The sequence below is a fragment of the Engraulis encrasicolus genome, chromosome 16 (genome assembly GCF_034702125.1).
Source record: "Engraulis encrasicolus isolate BLACKSEA-1 chromosome 16, IST_EnEncr_1.0, whole genome shotgun sequence".
In the NCBI taxonomy this organism is placed as follows: domain Eukaryota; kingdom Metazoa; phylum Chordata; class Actinopteri; order Clupeiformes; family Engraulidae; genus Engraulis; species Engraulis encrasicolus.
Genome location: NC_085872.1, coordinates 391,669 through 411,546, shown reverse-complemented (window position 1 = coordinate 411,546; position 19,878 = coordinate 391,669). Strand labels below are relative to the sequence as shown.

Genomic DNA, 19,878 nt, shown 5'->3' with positions numbered 1-19,878 from the left:
TATTCTAAGTATTAATTGTGACTGAAAAAATAGCACTTTTCACACATGAAAAAGGGGATCTTCTCCATGGTTTGACATTTTGAATGTCCAGATAGTAGATAGTAGTTTATTATTAATAAATACTCATGAAAATATGACATTTGGCAATAGGCAGCACAGTTTCAATAAGCACCATAGTTGCAATACCTACACTGGCCACCATCTTACACAGTGCACCTTTAAGTTCAAATTGTCTGATATGGCCCCTGGACCACTTACTTAATTGTTTTCTGTAAAGAGTGAATAGGTTTGTCGACAGGCCCATCTGCAGTAAGGGGCTACAGAAGTTGCAGGGTTAGGTAGACAGGAAAGTATTTTCTGATATTTGCTGCATTATTACCGGGCGAATACACCGGTCGCGATGCGATTGAAGCGACAGAGAATTGCTTCTGTGCAGCAGCAGGCGATACGAGCGATTGAAGCGACTAGAGTATGTCCGTTACAAGCAGAACGCAAACATTCAAACATTCCCATTGGCTGTGGTCACTGACCTGCGTCATAGCTTGAACCGCGTCATAGCTCTTTTGCATAACATTCCCAGGAGTTGAACTACAAACTGTAGCTCTCGTCGCGCGAATCGCCTCTAGACTCCAGAATCGCTTTTGTTTCGCGACTCAATACAAAGTCAATTACTTCCGTCGCTCGCCTCGCTCATGTCGCGGCCGGTGTATTCGCCCGGTTAGAAGTGTTTAACCCTTAATTGTTTCGCCATGTCCTTCAAATTATTCTGTGGCCTCTTTGTGTTTCCACTACAGAACCTATGGTGGTGTTTACAAAAGGATTAGAAAATCAAGACACGGTCGAGGGGAAGGAAGTCAGTATGTGTTGCCAGACATCTTGTGAAGATGCCAAAGTCACCTGGAGACAAAATTCACTGCTGTTGGAGGAGGGTATTAAATATTCCATGCGAAAGGAAGGTGCAACTCATACACTGGTTCTGCATAATGTGAAGGTGGAGGACAGTGGTGAATACATCTGTGACACAGGACATGAACAAAGCAAAGCTACGTTGATAGTCAGAGGTAATCATTCATCTATTTAATTCTCTTTTGGGTTTCTTTGCTTCATAAAAAATATTTGATTAAATATGACATGTTTTGAAAAGAAATCATGGACAACTTAACTCATCTTGAAGATGACAAAAACAGCCCCCCAGGTCAAATTGAGGGTCTCCCCACATTCCCGAGACATGAATAAGTGGGTGGCAGCATATTGCAAGTGACCCAGCCATGTCCTTTTTTTCCCTTAACCTACAGTACAGGCAGTGCTGTTACTTTTGGATAATGTCTGGGTCACTTGCAAAACGCGTCCACCCACTTACTCAAGTAAGTCTCGGGACTGTGGGGAGATAGCACAAGCAATTGGTGCTAAAAACTGGACGAATCGCTCGCAAGGTGATAAAAGCATGAAACTTGGCTGAAGTGTTCATTACGACATGCTTATCAATTACAGGGGTGGAGCCACTCAGAAAGCAATGATTGCTCGACAAAGCATTAACCTTAGCAACCAGCATTTCCAAAGTCTGGTGTTATGTCTGAATCTTGACTCCTTGCCGTAAAATGTTTAATAATTACCTAGTATTTCCACCGAAATCATGGGAATTACGTGATAAATACAATCCAATACCAGAAATACACTGGGACAGCAAGTCACAGCCCATTATGCAGTGTCCGTATATTAGTTTGGTGTAGTAGCTGTCTATACTAAGACACTCAATTTGAACAGGGAGTGACCTATCACTTTTAAAATGCAATCTAAAACTAGATCCCCATCTAAGGTCATCTGCTTCTGAAACAATTATTCATACTTTTGTCCCCTGAAGACTGGACTGCTGCAATACCCCCTTACTCAATGGCATCCCTGTCAAGAGACTAAATAGACTGCATTATGTCCATTAGGCTGCATTATGTTGCCAATATGAACCCATGAAAACCCATCAATTAATATCCAAAGTCCATGCCACCAATACTGTATTTTGGCTGTTGCTACCCTGAAAATGTACTCGTTGATATAAAAAAGTAATTAAAACAAAGCCTTCCGAGTGACGTCACCCAATGAAAAGGAAATGGGGAAAAGTTGGGGGGAGAGAGGGGGGCTCACTTACAAGTCTAAAAAAATCTTTTCTCTTTAACATTCAGAATTGCTCTTTTTGCCACTAGTGTTCAGTTGCCAGGCTTTCATTAGGTAGAGAGAGTGAGATGGCAAAAAGTGAATGTGATCAAGTTCAAGTTCAAGTAGGTTTTATTGTCAATTTCTTTACATGCACTGGTCATACAAAGAATTTGAAATTACATTTCTTGCTTTCCCATACAGATATAGACTAATCTAGGTAAGGACATAGACAGTATAGACATAGACAGTACTTATACATGGACTTAAGACAGTATGGACATAGACAGTGCTCATACAGACATTTAAAGTGCAAGACTGGACAACAGAAGACTTGTAGAGGACATACATTAAGAGGTAATTGTTGTGCTTTTGTGCTTTTTCCTAAAAAGTCCTTTATAGCGTTCTGACATAGTAATAGTAGCATTTTGAAGAAAAATAAATATTAAAAAGGTCTGTCAAGTACACCACCAGCAGCAGTGTGTGTGTGTGTGTGTGTGTGTGTGTGTGTGTGTGTGTGTGTGTGTGTGTGTGTGTGTGTGTGTGTGTGTGTGTGTGTGTGTGTGTGTGTGTGTGTTTAGTGCAGGTAGAAGGTGCGGTGTGCGTCTGTGTGTGTTCGTATGTCTGTGTGTGTGTGTGTGTGTGTGTGTGTGTGTGTGTGTGTGTGTGTGTGTGTGTGTGTGTGTGTGTGTGTGTGTGTGTGTGTGTCAGTGTGTGTGTGTGTGTCAGTGTGTGTATGTTTGGGTTTAGTGCAGAAAGTGCAGTGTGTGTGTGTGTGTGTGTGTGTGTGTGTGTGTGTGTGTGTGTGTGTGTGTGTGTGTGTGTGTGTGTGTGTGTGTGTGTGTGTGTGTGTGTGTGTGTGTGTGTGTGTGTGTGCGCGCGCATGTTTTGAGTTAGTGCAGGTTGAAAGTTCAGTCACAAATATAGTAGTGCAGGTGGAATGTTCAGTCGCAGATATGGTGGTGGGGGATGAGGGGGGGGTGTTGTCAGTGGCCTTGCTGGCTGGAGGCTGACAGTGGAGGGAGAGTGGGTTGAGTGTGGTTTGTGTGCAGGGTGGCTTGTGTCTTTGATGATAATTAGTGCTTTCCGGATGAGGCGTGTGGTGTAAATGTCCTGCAGGGAGGGGAGTGGTACTCCAATGATCTTCTTCGCTGTGTTCACAACACGCTGGAGTGTCTTCCTGTTTTTCTCCGTGCAGCTTCCTCCCCACACTGTGATGCAGTTGGACACGACGCTCTCTATGGTTCCTCTGTAGAATGTTGTCATGATGGAGGGTGTAGCACTTGCCTTCTTTAGTTTGCGCAGGAAGTAGAGACGCTGATGGGCCTTCTTCGCCAGTGATGTAGTGTTGGTGGTCCAAGAGAGGTCGTCGCTGATGTGCACTCCAAGGAACTTGGTGCTGCTCACTCTCTCCACAGCATCGCTGTCGATGGTCAGTGGTGGCAGTTGTTTTTGGACCCTTTGAAAGTTGACAACAATCTCCTTGGTCTTGTTGACATTCAGCAGGAGGTTGTTGTCTTTGCACCATCTGGCCAGCAGGTCTACTTCTTCTCTGTAGTGAATCTCATCGCCCTTGGTGATGAGGCCCACCAGTGTTGTATCATCCGCAAACTTCACTAGATGGTTAGTGCTGTGGGTCGTTGTGCAGTCGTGTGTCAGCAGCGTGAACAGCAGGGGGCTGAGAACACAACCTTGCGGAGCCCCCCACAACCCACATACATAGTGATGTATGTGGGTTGCATTTACTGGTACGTAGTATGCCACACCAGGGGTGGGCACTGTGCCCTGTGGTAGTGCCAATCACATACGTACGTGTGTATGGCCTGAACTTGTGCTCCGCAATGGACATTGAAGAAAGTAATTTAGTAACTAGACTGGTTTGTGTGCTAGTGTGAGAAGAAGGATTCTCCTCTCTTCTCACTAGACTGGCAAAACTTCTCTCTTAACAATGCTTTTAATATGTTGTGCTCTATGGACACATGGGACATTTTGGTATGTTGAACTGAACTTTCTTCAGTGTGCATCGCGGAGCACACACACACACACGTAGACTCACACTGGCCTGCACGCACGTCAATCAAAGTCACACTGTGGGGCTGAAGTGTGCACTGCTTCAGCGGGATAATATAGAGTTCTTCGTTTGTAAACAATCCCTGGCTGTGCGACCTTGGCAGCGCACTGTTCTACCTCTGATTGTCGGAAACCGCTGGTGGTTGGCTGCCAGTATCTTGCCCCTCCTCACAACACAATGTTTATAAATTTTAAAAAACTATGCATTCCATCTGTGACTTTAGGAAGGAGATTGTTTAGCAGGATGTTTAAAATGTGTTTTATTTTCATATGTCAACTGAATATTTTGTGTCTGGTCTTGGGCTGTGGGATCATCACAGAGGCTGACTTTGAGTTAATCACCAGGATCATTCTGAAGAGGTCTAGTTGTGTGGACCAATGAGATATTGACTGAATAATTGTTTTCCCGTATTGAAGTGAGTATTTTAGACACATTGTTAGTTGGGGTTTGGGGGAGCAAGGAACAGAGAAGCAGCTGTGATTTACTGGCAGGAGCTGACTTCAAAAATGTTGTGTAAAACTTGCTGTGAGTAAGCAGAGTTATTATGAGTTTCAGAAGTCTTCAGTTTATTATGATTTTCTGTTGCCCTTGTGCACATTTTCTTTCTTTCGTGGTGTAAATAAAAAAATGCTTCCGACGTGTGTGACTTTAACCCTTCAACCATCCAACTACAAACGTTGTCCTGGCAGGAGAAGCATTCGCTACTCCACAATCCTCCTATGAAAAAAGCACGATTACCAGAGAAATGTTGGTGGGCAGATATTTCTCCTTGACTTTGAAATGAGTAATGCCATCATCAGGGTCTTTTTGTTTTTGTAATTTTTTGCATCAAAGAGCACATGTTGAGGGTTGCTACAGCCAGAATATTGCTTTGTATTTTTGCCTTGCATACTCCATACTATTAATATTAGCAAAACCAAGTTGCTACTCGAAAGTGAGAACAAAATCTTGTTTTTCAGAAAAGTCATGATTTTTGGCCCACAGCCTAAACCCCCTAATCCCTTAGTCTTCACTTCACTGGTGCCCACTTATCAACGAACTGTCCTTCAGTTGAGACTCTGCTCTGGGTGATGGGCTTTCAACATGGAACTCCCTGCCACTTGCACATTCACAATACAACACACACGAATACACAGCATTATCCACATTTTGAAAAAGACCCTAAAACCCACCTCTTTAGCTTATATTTACACTTAATACATTAAATGGCACAGTGCCACGCCCATATTAGTATGATTTTTGTTGAGTGCCAATCAGTAATATGTTTTTGCCGTTTTTTTCTTGTAAATTTCAAAACTAGAAACAAGGCTAACTTGGGGTTGGAATCGCTTAGAAGCCTATGAAAAACCTCAGTTCTCAGATTCTCAGTTATGCATCTGTAGGTCTTACACAACATATTCTGTGGATGTTCAAAAAATGCCAAAAATTGTCTACAATGCTGGCACTCAACAGCCAAAATTCCAAACAAAGCATGGCATGTAGCCCCTTAATGCATGCCGTACCATCTGAGGCACTCTGTAATAGTCATTGAAAGGTTCATTACCATAGTACTACTTTACTATGGCATAGCACAGGGCTTTAGTAATGTACTACAACTCTGTCATTGTCACTCTGGTAATAACACATTTACAACGCCGTGTTTTAACGGGTTAATGTGTTAACTAATATCTATTTTTCTTTTTTGTTTGTAACCTTTTATTTTACTCATGGTATTCTTCTTTATCCCCCATGATATGTATGATTTGATAATTTTATATATTCCGTTTTCCCATGATTTCATGTAATATGTTTCTATGATTTTATTCAAGTTCTATTGCAGTCACTCTCAAATGTTGTCTTACAGAAATATTTTGCACATTCAATCCTCATTCATATCCAGATTCTGTGCTTATCATACGGGGCATAAAAGATGTTACTATTACTGTGGGCGAGGATGCCTGTTTCTGTTGTGAATTGTCCAAAGAATGTGTGACTCATGCTGAGTGGTGGTTGGGCTCTAACTATCTGCAAAGCAATGACCTAAATCAGATAAGCTGCCAGGGCAGAGAGCACCACCTAGTACTAAGAATGGTCACACCCGATGAATCAGGTGAAGTGGCTTTTGTGATTGGTGAAGAAAAAAGCGTGGCTAATCTTCTAGTTCAAGACAAACCCAAAGGTATGGGCAATTCTGATGGCATGAGGCAAATTCTAATCCATGCGTTATCTTCATTCAGCTTGTCCTTTTCTGAATATGCTGTCTAACTGCTCTTCAGTCACATTTCACATAACTGATCACATTTACCTACTTTTCCATTTATTGACTTATCCTTTTATGCTTGCATCATAAGCTGTAAGTGTGATATTGCTTCATCCATCACAACAATGTATCGGAACAACCTCCCCATTTTACTTTTTTCATGAAATAGACTCTTTTATTGTCAACACTGTTAGAGGAAGGTTTTTTTCATATTTTGATGCAAATTACGGAAGGTCCTGCCAACTGAGGTACAATTAGACGAGGAGTGTAAATAATCGCAACATTCAAATGAAAATGACTACAGTACTACTGGTGGTAACACTAAAATAACAACTCCCTAATGATAACTCTCCACTGTACCCGCTTTCTGTAATTCCTATTGCTAACTCTGATGCACAGAAGGGGATAAACATAACGCTTGCATGCGGTGTGGAATATGGTGGGAGAGAGCTGATGAAAAAAGGGTTGTGAAGCTGGCCATGGGACAGCTAATGCGCATTTAAGAAGTCACGCGCATGCATTAAGTTTTTAACTTCTGTGCATCGGAGTTGCCAATGAGTGCCAATGAGAATGACAGGAGTACACATCTATTCTGCAGAGTTAAGGGCTAACCATCAGACAGAGACACAGCACAATTTCATAAAGGTGCATTATGGTGCACAGAAGAGGGATGGAGAGAACTTGGACACTCAACTGGGTGGTGCTGACAAGTTAGATTTACAGTTGATATGTGGGCAACATCTTTTTTAGTAGTTCATAAAAATATGGCACAAATCACGCCCCTTATCAGTTCAATTCGGAATGCATGATTTAACAGCGAAATGACGTGACGATTCCGTGACGATTACACACACACACACACACACACACACACACACACACACACACACACACACACACACACACACACACACACACACACACACACACACACACACACACACATACACACACACCAGCTTCAGAAGAAATAATATTTAGGCCTACTACCCATATTGGCCCAAATATAAGATGACCACCTTGTTTCAATTTCGTTTTTGGGGGGAAAGTTTATTGAGGATCAATGTGTAATTTATTTATTTCAAAATGCACGATTTGTTAAAAACGAAAGTTCGGGAGAAGTGTTGACATGCCCTAATAACCACCTGCATTCTATTTTCCGATCAACCATTCGTTATTCGAGGAATTAATCGCGAAAAGATAGGTACGCCTATTCACCGACCTGAGTTTCATTTTCCGTTCAGCCATCATTTGGTGTAATTTCAGTGCACTGAAATTTGTAACGGCCCTTAATTAACTACACAGCATTTATTCTCTTCTCACCTGTCTCCAGTCAGAAATTTGCTTTCTCGCTTGCACCACAGTGGGTTTACATACAGTGTCCAATCTCGCCCTCCATCCCGTGCCTGCAGTTCACCTAGGGAGCGCTGTCGAGACAGCAGAGCCCATAAGGCTGGCGCTAGTAACTGACAATTGTGCTCGCTGTCGGCTGAAACTTGACAATATTACTGTAAGTTCTGAGAAACCAATGTAGATTTAAATGAAATGTACAATAACCTGAGAGTTATGTCCTTCTGATTTCTTACAGCTTTGGCATTTATGAGTCAGGCTCCGCTAGCATCTTGCTAACAAAATTGCTTTACGGCCGTCGTGATCACAGCAATACAGCGTATTTTACAAAGATCCAGCTAATTTAAACATTAAAACTAAGTGCTGTTTGAAAGGATAATTTATCCTGCCTTCATGAAAAATAAAATGAAACGACGATACCAATTCTCTCCCAAAGCAATGGCAGCATCTGTGGTTGAGCTCCATGGGACCCCATTCATTCTAACAGCCTCTGCGCTCCTTGGGGCTCCTCTGCGCTGTCTGGATGGCGCCACTTAGTGGACAGTACCACCTGGAAAAAGTCGCGAGATTCCTCTCTCGTACTACCCATAGACCCTCTCTGCTTGCACCCACCACCTCCCCGTTTACCTCCCATCCGTCGGTGTTCGGTCGAATCTTCAGGCGTCCTGCCCTAGCTTCCTCTCCAGTTCACCTCACTCCATTGCTCTCTGACCATCATTGGCCGGGGGTTGTCCACTCAGACCTTGCACATATTACATTACATTAAACTTACTGTAGCTGACGCTTTAATTTACTCAAAGCAACTTACAACTATTATTGTTCAGGGTATTGGTTACAGTCCCTGGAGCAATGTGGGGTTAGGTGCCTTGCCCAAGGGCACTTCAGCCCTGGATGGAGATGTAGGTCAGGGGGGATTTGAACTGGCAACCTCTAGATTGAAAGACCAACTCTCTAACCACTAGGCCACAGCTGTCCCATGGGCATAGATCGTAAAGAGAGTATTCAGCCATTACAACAAGCCCAACTGTTTGAAAACATTTAATCATAGTCATCGTTTGTTGAAATAATTTTCAAGTTTCGATTGTTGCATTTATTTAGCTTAAGTTTAAAAGATTTCCAGTTTCCAGAAAGTAAATCGGATGAATCGTTTTAAAATGTGCATTAAGGCTACTTTCTTGCTATTTGCTCAGTCATCCTTCTGCAAATCTGTTTTAAACTATTAACATGCAAATGTATGTTTCCAGAATGCTAAACGCATTTGTACTGCATTTCACCTGAGGCAGCCCTTTAATGGTAGTGCAGATTGGAATGTTTCAACTAACAACAGGTTTCACCATTGAAATATATAAAAAGCAAACTGCGCGTCCAAACTACAAGTGTGAGGTCATTCATCAAACTTGTTTCTAGATAACTTAAGACTGTGTAGCATCAACACCTGAGCATTGACTCTGCTTAGGAACGTTATTCATTTTGAAGACCAGAGTGTCTTGCCAGGCACACTTCAGGCACAGCCCTTGATTGGCATTCATCCAGTGAAAGTCTAAAATGCATAACCCTTTTCATTCTTTCAGATACTCCAGCCCATTTTCTGAAAGAGCTGAAGAATCAGGAAGCAATAGAAGGTGACAGCGTATCATTACAGTGTGAACTGTCAAAGGCAGCTGTTAAAGTGGAGTGGCGAAAAGGAGGAGTCGTACTGCAGAATGGGAAGAAATACAGTATTAGTCAACATGGCCATATTCAGGAACTACTCATACATGATCTGGATCTAGAAGACTGTGGTTATTATACATGTGATGCGGGAGCCCATCTGACTACTGCTTCTGTTGCAGTACAAGGTAAGAGATTGCCACCTGTGGCACCAAAACAACTTCTATTGTCTTGATGTTATTGGCCAATGGGTATGAAGAACTAGAGAAAACAAATCATTTCCTTAACTAGCAGCATTGAAATATTTTGGTGAGTTTTCAGAGCTGTGTTTAAAGCAATTCAGTTGATTTGACTGATTTCCATTCTTAGACTTTCGAAACCCATCTTATACCTAAGAACAGTTTCAAGCCATTTTTAAAACATCATACTGAGTTGATGATTTGAGTTAGACACTGGTCTAGCATGATGCATTTGGGATTAGACTCCTTTTTTACCATGTCTATAAAACAATGATGAACATAGAGTAAGTTGTTTTCCCCAAGTCTAAGTCGAGTCTCAACTCTTTGTGAATTATACCAGGTCAAGTCCTAGACAAATACAAGTCAATTGTCAAGTCTTCAAAGACCAAGTCAAGTGTCAAGTCAAGTCCGAGATAAATCACAATTCATTGAGAGCAAGTCTAAAGTCAAGTCCCAAGTCTTTGTTTTGGTGACTTACAGTAAGTGAGGCTAGAGTCCAAGTCGCTCTGTTATAAAATCACCTCAGAACTGAGTAATGAGGCATCTCATAGCTTGTACATAAACTATTGTTAAACCATTATACAACTGACAACTGTTAGTGTAAGAGGAAAGAGCAGAGGCACACAGAAGTAAAAATGTATGGCTATGTTTGTGCATGTGTGTGTGTGTATGTGGGGGGGTGTACTGTGTGTGAGAGAATATGGACTGTGTGTATGGCAGGGGAATATGAGCGGGGTAGGTAATGTGTACCTGTGTGTGTAAGTGGGTATAAAGTGGGGGCATAAAGTGGGTTAAGTGTGTAAGTGTTGTGAGAGGTGATGCTGCACAGTGCTGAGAGCAGAGCCGGTTTTACCAATAGGCAGACTAAGTAATTGCCTAGGGCCCCACAAAATCTGCCCTCCGTATAGGACCTCCAACAGTCACCCTCTAATGCAAGTGTCCATATTTTGCCTAGTGCCCCAAAATGAGTAGAACTGACACTGCCTGAGAGGGTAGGACAGCATGGACTGGATGGGTGTTTCCTGTATAATTATGGAGGTTAGCATTAGCCTACATCACTGGTGTACAATTTATGTTAGAATTTCCCAACAAGTCCCAAATGATTATTTCCCAAAATTTCCCAAAACGCTTTTGAGCAACACACCATCCAAGTATATTTCAAGCCAAGCAACACAGATAACTTCAACAATATCCTCTATTCAGTAAAGTGTGTGGTTGGTCCCTTTTTTACTTTTACAACAGCTGCAGAAAATGACGTTATAGATTTTGGTCATGCAATACTGAATTTCTTTCGAGTCCCAATCATACAATGTTTTGTCAATCACCTGTTTTAACCAGTTTTAACCAACTGAGTGTCATGTGTCTTGCTCTGCAGCAGGTGAAGTCCAGATAGTTTCAGGCTTGCACAACACTGATGCCTTTGTGGGTGAGTTGACGGTGTTGTCCTGCCAGCTATCTGGTCATGCACCTGGCAAAGTTCAGTGGTGGCTGGATGGCACGCTACTGGAACATGGTCACTTCTGTGAGTTGGGAGTACAACAAGATCATACCCACACTGTCAGCTTTAAGAATCTTGCCCCTGATGACTCGGGAACTGTGACTTTCAAAGCAGGCAGACTGGTTTCTTCAGCGAAACTCTTGGTCAAAGGTATAAGTGCGGGGAAAAGCGTTGTCATAGAGGGGAGCTGAGCAGTACTATCTCCTGTCACAGTGTTAAATTGGTTAGTAGGGTTTGTCAGAGTACTGTGTAGCCTATGTCCAATGGTATGAACGGTTTGTGCAGCCCTTTGAGGTATTTTATTTTAATTGTCAAATGAAAAGAAAACATTATATTCTACACAGATGCTGAAACTTCTGTGCACCAGACCAAATTTCTTGGAGTATCATCATATAATTGTATTACAAATACAATCAAAGATCACCCTTTTAATCACTGTAGTGGCAACTCCTTCTGATAATGTATGACACCTGAGGAGCGGGTGAATAAGCAACGAGTCTGACTCGACAAATCTTTCGACACAGGATCCTTAAGTTTAAAAAGTTTACTGACAAATAAAACATACAAAAACAAAGGAATTCGCTGTCTGTTTCTTAAGTAGTGAAGCTTAACTGGTCGTTGGTTCTTTCTTAGTCTTTAAATGTCCATGTGCCGTGCGCTGACGGTCAGAAAACTGTATCACCACCACCCGACCTTCTGAATGACAAATGACGCATGTCACGCTTTATATACTGCTGCGTCTCGCGCATATTACACATTAGTGACGAAACATTCTCCTATCCAATAATGAATTAAATAACATTTCTTCCTTCATGAATTTACACATGGTGTATCAAAATAATATTATATGTGTTACTTTGTGAACTAAAACGATTAGTTGAAACGTGTTGAGGGGCTTAGCAGATAACCTGAAAGTGTCAGAGAGGTCTCACCAGAGTGTTAAATAAATGTGATTGAAAATAACAACTCTACTGTAAATACGTAAATAATAATTCTAAATTCCAAAATGAAATGCTTTTCTCAATATTAACCCTCTGGTGAGACCTCTCCGACACTTTCAGGTTATCTGCTAAGCCCCTCAACACGTTTCAACTAATAGTTTTAATTCACAAAGTAACACATATAGTCGGTGTTGGGGGAGCTACTCTTTAAAATTTTGTTTAGCTCATTTATTACGTCTTTAAAAGTCCCTTTATTTAGTTACCCAGACAGGTTATCAGCTGGAAAAAAGGCCTATTTTCCTGTCAAAGTTTTCTCTGTGATTACTGACCAGTAATGCTGGTGGCGGTGCAGAGCAACTTTTTTATTGAAGAACTATGATTTTGACACTTGCCAGATTTGCCCAAAAATATTAATACAGTAATGCTTAACTGTGAAAAAAGCTCCAAAAGTTGTCGTGTTCATAGAGCTTGGAGTTGGAAAATAGCCATGAAATTGATGATGATGTCGAACTACTTGTTTGCTAAATAATTGTGTATAACCAATAATGAGCAAGGTTACGTAATATAGTTAATTGGTGGCTGCTTGTCCAAGGTTTTGTTTTTGAAGTAGCAACAGAGTGTAAACAAAAAAATGCTGATTTAAAATCTCCCATAATTAATAATGCTTTTGATGATTAAACAATGGCTTCAAGGGGTGCCCAAACTTTTCCATGCCACTGACTACTGTAGATACTGAAGATTGAGTAGGAGATGTTGAAAAATGCTGCTTGAGCAATTCTGTGAATGACTGCATACATTTTTGAAAATACAGACTGAATCCTGACATAAGCAACTGGACCTCTTTTTCAAACTTGAAGACGCCCTTCCCATTCTTCTTTTAGGACCTTCTTCTTATGTCAAATTTCTACTCACTTTCTCCATACTCTGACTGAAAAGGTGTGTGTGTGAGTGTGTGTGTGTGTGTGTGTGTGTGTGTGTGTGTGTGTGTGTGTGTGTGTGTGTGTGTGTGTGTGTGTGTGTGTGTGTGTGTGTGTGTGTGTGTGTGTGTGTGGGTTGTTGTTCAAAAAGCGTTGATAATGTGACTATACACACACAAAGTGTTCTTTCGGCTCTCTACTGCTTATAGTAGTTCTGATAATATGCAAGATTTATGCATGGACTTTTCCCCAGTATTATGTCTTTGCTTTTGTTTTGCTAGTATCCACATCCCCTCGCATGTCAAGTTGAGTCATGGAGTTGAGGCATATTGGGCTATGTTTTGCATGTTTGAGAATAAAACGACCACCTGAGAGGTTAATTACGTCAATTGGATATATTTTGAGAAAGTTTGATCATACCACGCTAGCCATGCTCTATAGTTGCTAAGGGAATATCACAAAACACAACATTTGACACAGGACCTCATTTGTGATTTGCTCAAGCAGCATTTTTCAACATCTCCTAACACTCTGGCTGACTCGGAATGAGGTCCTGTGTCTAAAAAAACGGAGTGTTGCTTTAAAGCTCTTACACAATTCCTTACACAAACTTCACCCACACTTACCAATTCGTTCCCCCCACAAAACGGTGTGTGAAGGCTTACCCCTCTCACTTTTTGTTCATTCACTGAAATATTTCAATCCAGTCTGAATGAGCCACTTCTATTACAGACATTCTGAGATAAAATCACTTCACAATCACAACACTCACAATTGTCAACTTCAAATTTTGTTTATGTGGCTATTTATGACGTGCAATCATGGCTGGATTCCTTTTTTATTGCCTTTATTTGAGGCAGGACCGTAAAGACATGGACAGGAAGCGAATGGGGTCCAACTATTCTCTGTTGAAAACACATAAATAGTGTAAGATGATGTTGTTATCAACATATAAAGGTGTGACAAGTGGTGGCGCCGTCCCTTGGATTGCCTTTCATGGGTGGGGCATACATGCAATTTTGTTGTGTGCAGTGTGCAGTTTCTGCTGATGACACCATTCCTTGTCCAAAAAAAGCTGAGATACATGTTAAAATCAGTAGGAATGATTTCTTTAAGTTAAGTTTAAGTGAATTCCTGCTTTAAGTTCTGTCATTCTTATAGATCGTATGAAGAGTATGTCATTAGGGTACCATGGTAGTACCCTTATACCCTAGTAGTCCTTGGAAACATCTCCTATGATATCTTGAGATGTCAACTGTAGTGCTTAGATTTGACATGATATCCACATTTCAACATCTGTGAACAGAAGAAAAGTTTTCAGCTCAATTCCCCTCCTGACACACATACACTGAGTGCATATGAATGCTATTTGTATTACCAACTGACTAAGTTGATGTGTCCCTAACATGCATGCATTTCTTATGCTGCTGAGGGTGCTCTCTTTTAACTATTCATATTAATTTGAGCCTTCACATCCTACTCAGAATATGACTACAGACACAAGATGGTATTGATGACAGGACACATATTCCTGTAGCCATGGTGATTATGTTATTATTATGTGGTATAATTATGTAATGTGTTGTTAAATGCGCATTCAGTTGCTACAGAGCTCCACATTTCATGTTACCTTCAGATTAGCCCATGCAGAGAGCTTCATGGAATGGGTTTCCAAGCAATCCCTCACCAAGTGCAATGCAAATCATTGGATGCAGTGATTTTAAGCTCGCCACCACTAGACTCTAGAGCAGTTGAGATGCGTTCTCTGGAGTGATGAATCACACCTTTCAGTCTGGTAGTCTGGTAGATGTGTCAGGATTTGGAGGTTGACAAGAGAATTGTACATTTGGACTGCATAGTGCCAACTGTAAAATTTGGTGGAGGAGGAATTATGGTGTGGGTTTATTTTCCAGGAGTTGGAATAAGCCCCTTAGCTCTAGTGAAAGGAACGATGAATGCTTCAGGATAATACCAAAACATTTTGGACAATTCCATGTTCTCTACGTTGTGGGAACCTTCCTCTTCCACCTCTGCACAAAGCAAGGTCCATAAAGACATAGATGACAGAGTCTGGTGTGGATGAACTTGACTGGCCTGCACAAAGTCCTGAACCCGATAGAGCACATTTGGGGTGAATTAGAGCAGAGACTGAGAGTCGGGCCTTCTAGACCAACATCAGTGTGTGACCTCAGCAATGCGCTTTTGGAAGAATTGTCAAAAATTCCTCTACACTCTTGAACCTTGTGGATAGCCTTCCCAGAGGAGTTGAAGCTGTAGTAGCTGCAAAAGGTGGACTTACATCTTTGGTAAAATAGTGTAAAATAGTCTATGAAGGCAATTAATGATCATGATATACATGATGATCATACATGCACAGTATATATCATATAATATATGAGAAGTATTCTAATATATTCTAATATACAGCTCTGGCAAAAATTGAGAGACCACTTCGAATTTTTCAGTTTTTCTGAATTTGCTATGGATAGGTACATGTTTCAGTAAAACAAACATTGCTATTTCATTCTATAAACCACCGACAACATATCCTCCGAATTTCGAAAGAAAATATTGTCATTTAGATCATTTATTTGCCGAAAACCTCAAATGGTCAAAATAACACATAAAATGAAATGTTTCCAAATCTCCAAAAAGGCAAAGAAAACAAGATGATATTAACTTAAAAACAACATAATAGTAATGTATTGATTTAAGAAGAGTTCAGAAATCAATATCTGATGGAATAAGCCCGATTTGTAGTCACAGCTTCCTGAAACACCCTCAGATTATCACCAATCCTTGGCCAAATTTCACAGCAGGTGTAAGATACTGTGGTTTGTAGACCTCTCCAGGTCTCTAGCTAACCATTAGATGTCCAGGATTAGATGTGAAATTTGGCCAAGGATTGGTGATAATCTGAAGGTGTTTCAGCAAGGCTGAAATCAGTCATTTTCATCTTTGCAAACGGCGCATCTCTGATTCACCATACAAAGTTACCTTGGGCCAAAACCTGATACCTTCTATTTTGACAATGCCCCTGAATGCTGAGGATAGTTTTTGTAAAGTAAGACAATACTCAAGCCACTCAGCTTGCCAATCAAGCTGTGGATGGAGGACCACCAGATCAATACCTTGACATGGTCAGCCCAAACTCCAGGCCCGAACCCCGTTGAAAATCTCTGGATTGTGATGAAAAGGAAGCTGGATGGTCACAAGTCATCAACCTATGCTCAGCAACTTGAATTCTTACACCAGACCTGGAATAATGGACTAATGGATGCATACCAAAAACACATGAAAGCTGTGACCACAAATCAGGCTTATTCCACTAGATATTGATTTCTGAACTCTTCCTAAAGCCCGATTCGGACGGGATAAATATTACCTATGGACCCCTGGTAATTCGCAATTACCCCCGGACCCCTGTGATTTTTCGGGGCGCATTCGGACGGGATAAATAAACGTCTGTTATTTACTCAATTCACAGACATTACAAGGGGGTGCAGACGGCGCGCCTATGTGAAATTACCCCAGGACGTCTGTGTTTCGCCGAATTACAGTAGGTAATTCGCGGCGGAATTATTACCTCTCAAATCGCGGACATGGCACATTCGCACAGGACTAAAAACTCAGACATTCTCCGTAGTTATTCCGAATTACCGGGGGTCCATAGGTAATAAAAGTCCCGTCCGAATCGGGCTTAAGTCAATACATTACTATTATGTTGTTTTTAAGTTAATATCATATAGTTTTCTTTGCCTTTTTTGAGATTTGGAAACATTGCATCTTATGTGTTATTTTGACCATGTGAGGTTTTCTGCAAATAAATTATCTAAATGATTATCTATAATCTATAATCTATAATCTACCTACTATATAATGAGTATTTTCTTTCAAAATTCAGAGGAATTGTTGTTGGTAGTTTATAGAATGAACTAGCAATGTTTGTTTTACTCAAACACATACCTATCCATAGCAAACTCAGAAAAACGGAACATTTCGAAGTGGTCTCTCAATTTTTGCCAGAGCTGTATATTTTGGCAAAAGTCAAAGCTCCTCTTGCAGTCAGGTGTAAGAAAATGGATTAAAATGACTGCCAATTTCTAAATAATTCCATCACGTCAACTAGGCTTCTGACAGATGTTCAATACAATCAATACTGTGCCGATACAACAGATTAGTGCCACAAAAGATTGTTTCATCAGGATTATAAAAGGCTACTTTGCTAAAGTGTGCGGCTCCCTAACATGTCCAATTACATATTGTGGTAATGATAGTGGGTATGTTACAAACACCGTCTAGCCTATATAGGATGATGAAGCATCTGATACTGAAATGATGGCAAGGGTAATTTTGTTGAGGGTCCCATAAATTCAATTAAAAAAATATTTTTTTTCATTACTGAGATACTGTAATGCCTGTTGTTTAAAGATGACCTGATCCATTAAACAATCTGCGCCTGAAATTACAAGATGGTGGGATTGCCCAGCAGTATTATGAGAAAAAAAATGTTCAGAGATGGCTGCTATTAAACATTGTACACACAGCCATCAGGATACAACTCTCCTCTATTTGTCACATACTTCTTGACTGCCAGTTATTGCCGTTACACAGCATTTTTACTTTGGCTACTGTAAAATTAGTCCCTCATTTAACCTTTTTGCCGATTTCCAATTCAGTACAAATTATTCACACCTTGGGTGTATGGGCATGCACCCGTCCATTTTCATACTTTATGTCTGACATGATGACTCCTGCCCTCAAATTGTTTCCCCTTTAGTGTAGATTCCATTGGCAAGGCATCAAGGTATGACCTCTCACTCATGATAAAAACCTGTGTTGTACTGCAGTATGAAAAAAGTTTGGCTGTAAGTGTGTAAAATTTCTCATGAAAACCTGTTTACACACAGATTGATGCATTATTTTCTTGTATACATTTTTCCAGATTTTCATTACATTGCAGTCGTGGCTCAGTGGTTAGAGCACTGGGTTGGCAACCCAAGGGTTCCCGGTTCAATGCCCAACCGGACCACGGCTGAAGTGCCCTTGATCAAGGCACCTAACCCCCACACTGCTCCCCGGGCGCCGCTCAGCAGGCAGCCCACTGCTACGGACTAGTGTGTGTACTTCAATGTGATTCACTAGTCCAAATGGGATAAATGCAGAGAAAGAATTTCCCCTAGGGGACCAAAATTGGCTCCAATCCCAAGGACTACAACCGAGGACATAATCATAGTCAACAACACTAGTAGATACAATGGGCACAGGATTAGACAGAACAACAAGTGCTAAGATGCTAAGTAGGGTTGTTTTCATATTTTTATTTTATTTTTAAAGCACATTAGCACAGGGTTAAGTACTAGAGTACACACACACACACAACATGCCATAGAGTCTACCCTGGGGCTGAGGCAGCTCAAGCATTACCGCACAAGATAGTCATGAAAGAGAATTTACTTGCTTTACTTGAAAGTTGAAAGAAATATGCCTAGTCTTGCTGCCTCTGTGAGTTCATTCCAACACTGAGGGGCAATGACAAGAGAACAGTCTTGACTGGGATCGCTTAGAGCGTGCAGATGTCAGGGCCAGTTGGTTTGTGCAGGAGGAGCGTATCTCTCTTCCAGGATCGTATGGCCTTTGTAGGCCTATGTCCTTCAGATACGCTGGGGGCGTTCCTGAGGTGGTTTTGCAGGCAAAGGTCAAGGCCTTGTGCTTGCTCCGGGCAGCGTGCGGTGCCCAGTGCAACTCGATGAATAGAGGAGTAACACGGGTCATTTTGGGTTGAGTAAATACCAAACGTGCTGCCGCATTCTGGACCATTTGCAGTGGTTTTAATGCACAAGCAGGTAGACCTGCCAGGAGGGAGTTGCTGTAATCGACATGGGATATGACCGTGGCCCGAACCAGTCATTGCGCAGTACGTTGGATCAGGATCTGATTCCGTATGTTGAACAGCTCTAATCGGCAGGCCCTGGGGCCGGTTGCACCAACTGTCTTACGACCAGTCTTAACAGAAATTGGTCTTAACTCAACATTCTAAGACCAAGCAGATAGTTACGCCGTTGCACCAGCTGGTCTTAAGCCTTCTTCTGGCTAAGACAGGGCGTAAAATTTATACCCAGTCGGGGGGTAGGCGTAAGTGTTAAGACCTCGACAAATTTTGGTAGTTACGACGAGAACGAGCGAGTGTAGCCTTCGGGCAAGTGAGAGAGAGAGAGAGAGAGAGAGCAGCGCAATATGCAAGGGTCATTTGAGAAACTAGGCGCTGGCATTGATCCAGTGGGAAAAAAATGCACCCCAAGTTTTAGGTATGGCGATCAAAAACTGCAGTCGTGTTTGGTGGATTAACTAGCCTATTTGGCTGCCATGTAGCCATTCACTCTACTAGGCCTACAGATAGATATTCTCTACCTCCAAACGATCTTGGATGACAGCGTGCAGGAATGACAAGACAGGCACGGTATTAAATCAACTATCATGCAAATTATGCTCATTTTCAGATGATAGCCCTCCATAGTTGACAATAATTAACATAGGTCTATATTTTACTGTAGCCCACAAGACATGCAATTAGGATCAGACACAGGATGTCCCCTTACCAAGAAAGTGAAGCTCAACAATTGAAGAGCTCTTTTCCAAAATGAGATATATCCATTTTATAGAATGTTGGGAAATTTACATTTTTGTATTGGGCTTTCCATTGAATTGCGTTGCAAAATGCATTTTATAGAGGTGTAAAAAGTATGTTCTGAAAACATTTGAATGGCACACACCGCACCATTTTTATTCAGAAATAGTTTCAGCGCATTTTTAGATGAAGCAGCT

General features: G+C 41.3%; 1 protein-coding gene across 13 annotated transcripts in view; it reads left to right on the top strand.

Moving 5' to 3' along the window:
* The window catches only part of obscnb (obscurin, cytoskeletal calmodulin and titin-interacting RhoGEF b), a 226,662-nt gene that overhangs the window by 120,827 nt on the left and 85,957 nt on the right, over window positions 1-19,878 (top strand). For 10 of the 13 annotated variants that reach the window (XM_063218192.1, XM_063218188.1, XM_063218190.1 and 7 more), the window contains 4 exons: window positions 795-1,061; window positions 6,063-6,377; window positions 9,380-9,646; window positions 11,073-11,345. In XM_063218192.1, the coding sequence (XP_063074262.1) occupies window positions 795-1,061; window positions 6,063-6,377; window positions 9,380-9,646; window positions 11,073-11,345 (1,122 nt within the window). The remainder of the gene's footprint in view (window positions 1-794; window positions 1,062-6,062; window positions 6,378-9,379; window positions 9,647-11,072; window positions 11,346-19,878) is intronic. The other 3 variants (XM_063218185.1, XM_063218191.1, XM_063218193.1) reach the window with 3 other exon arrangements.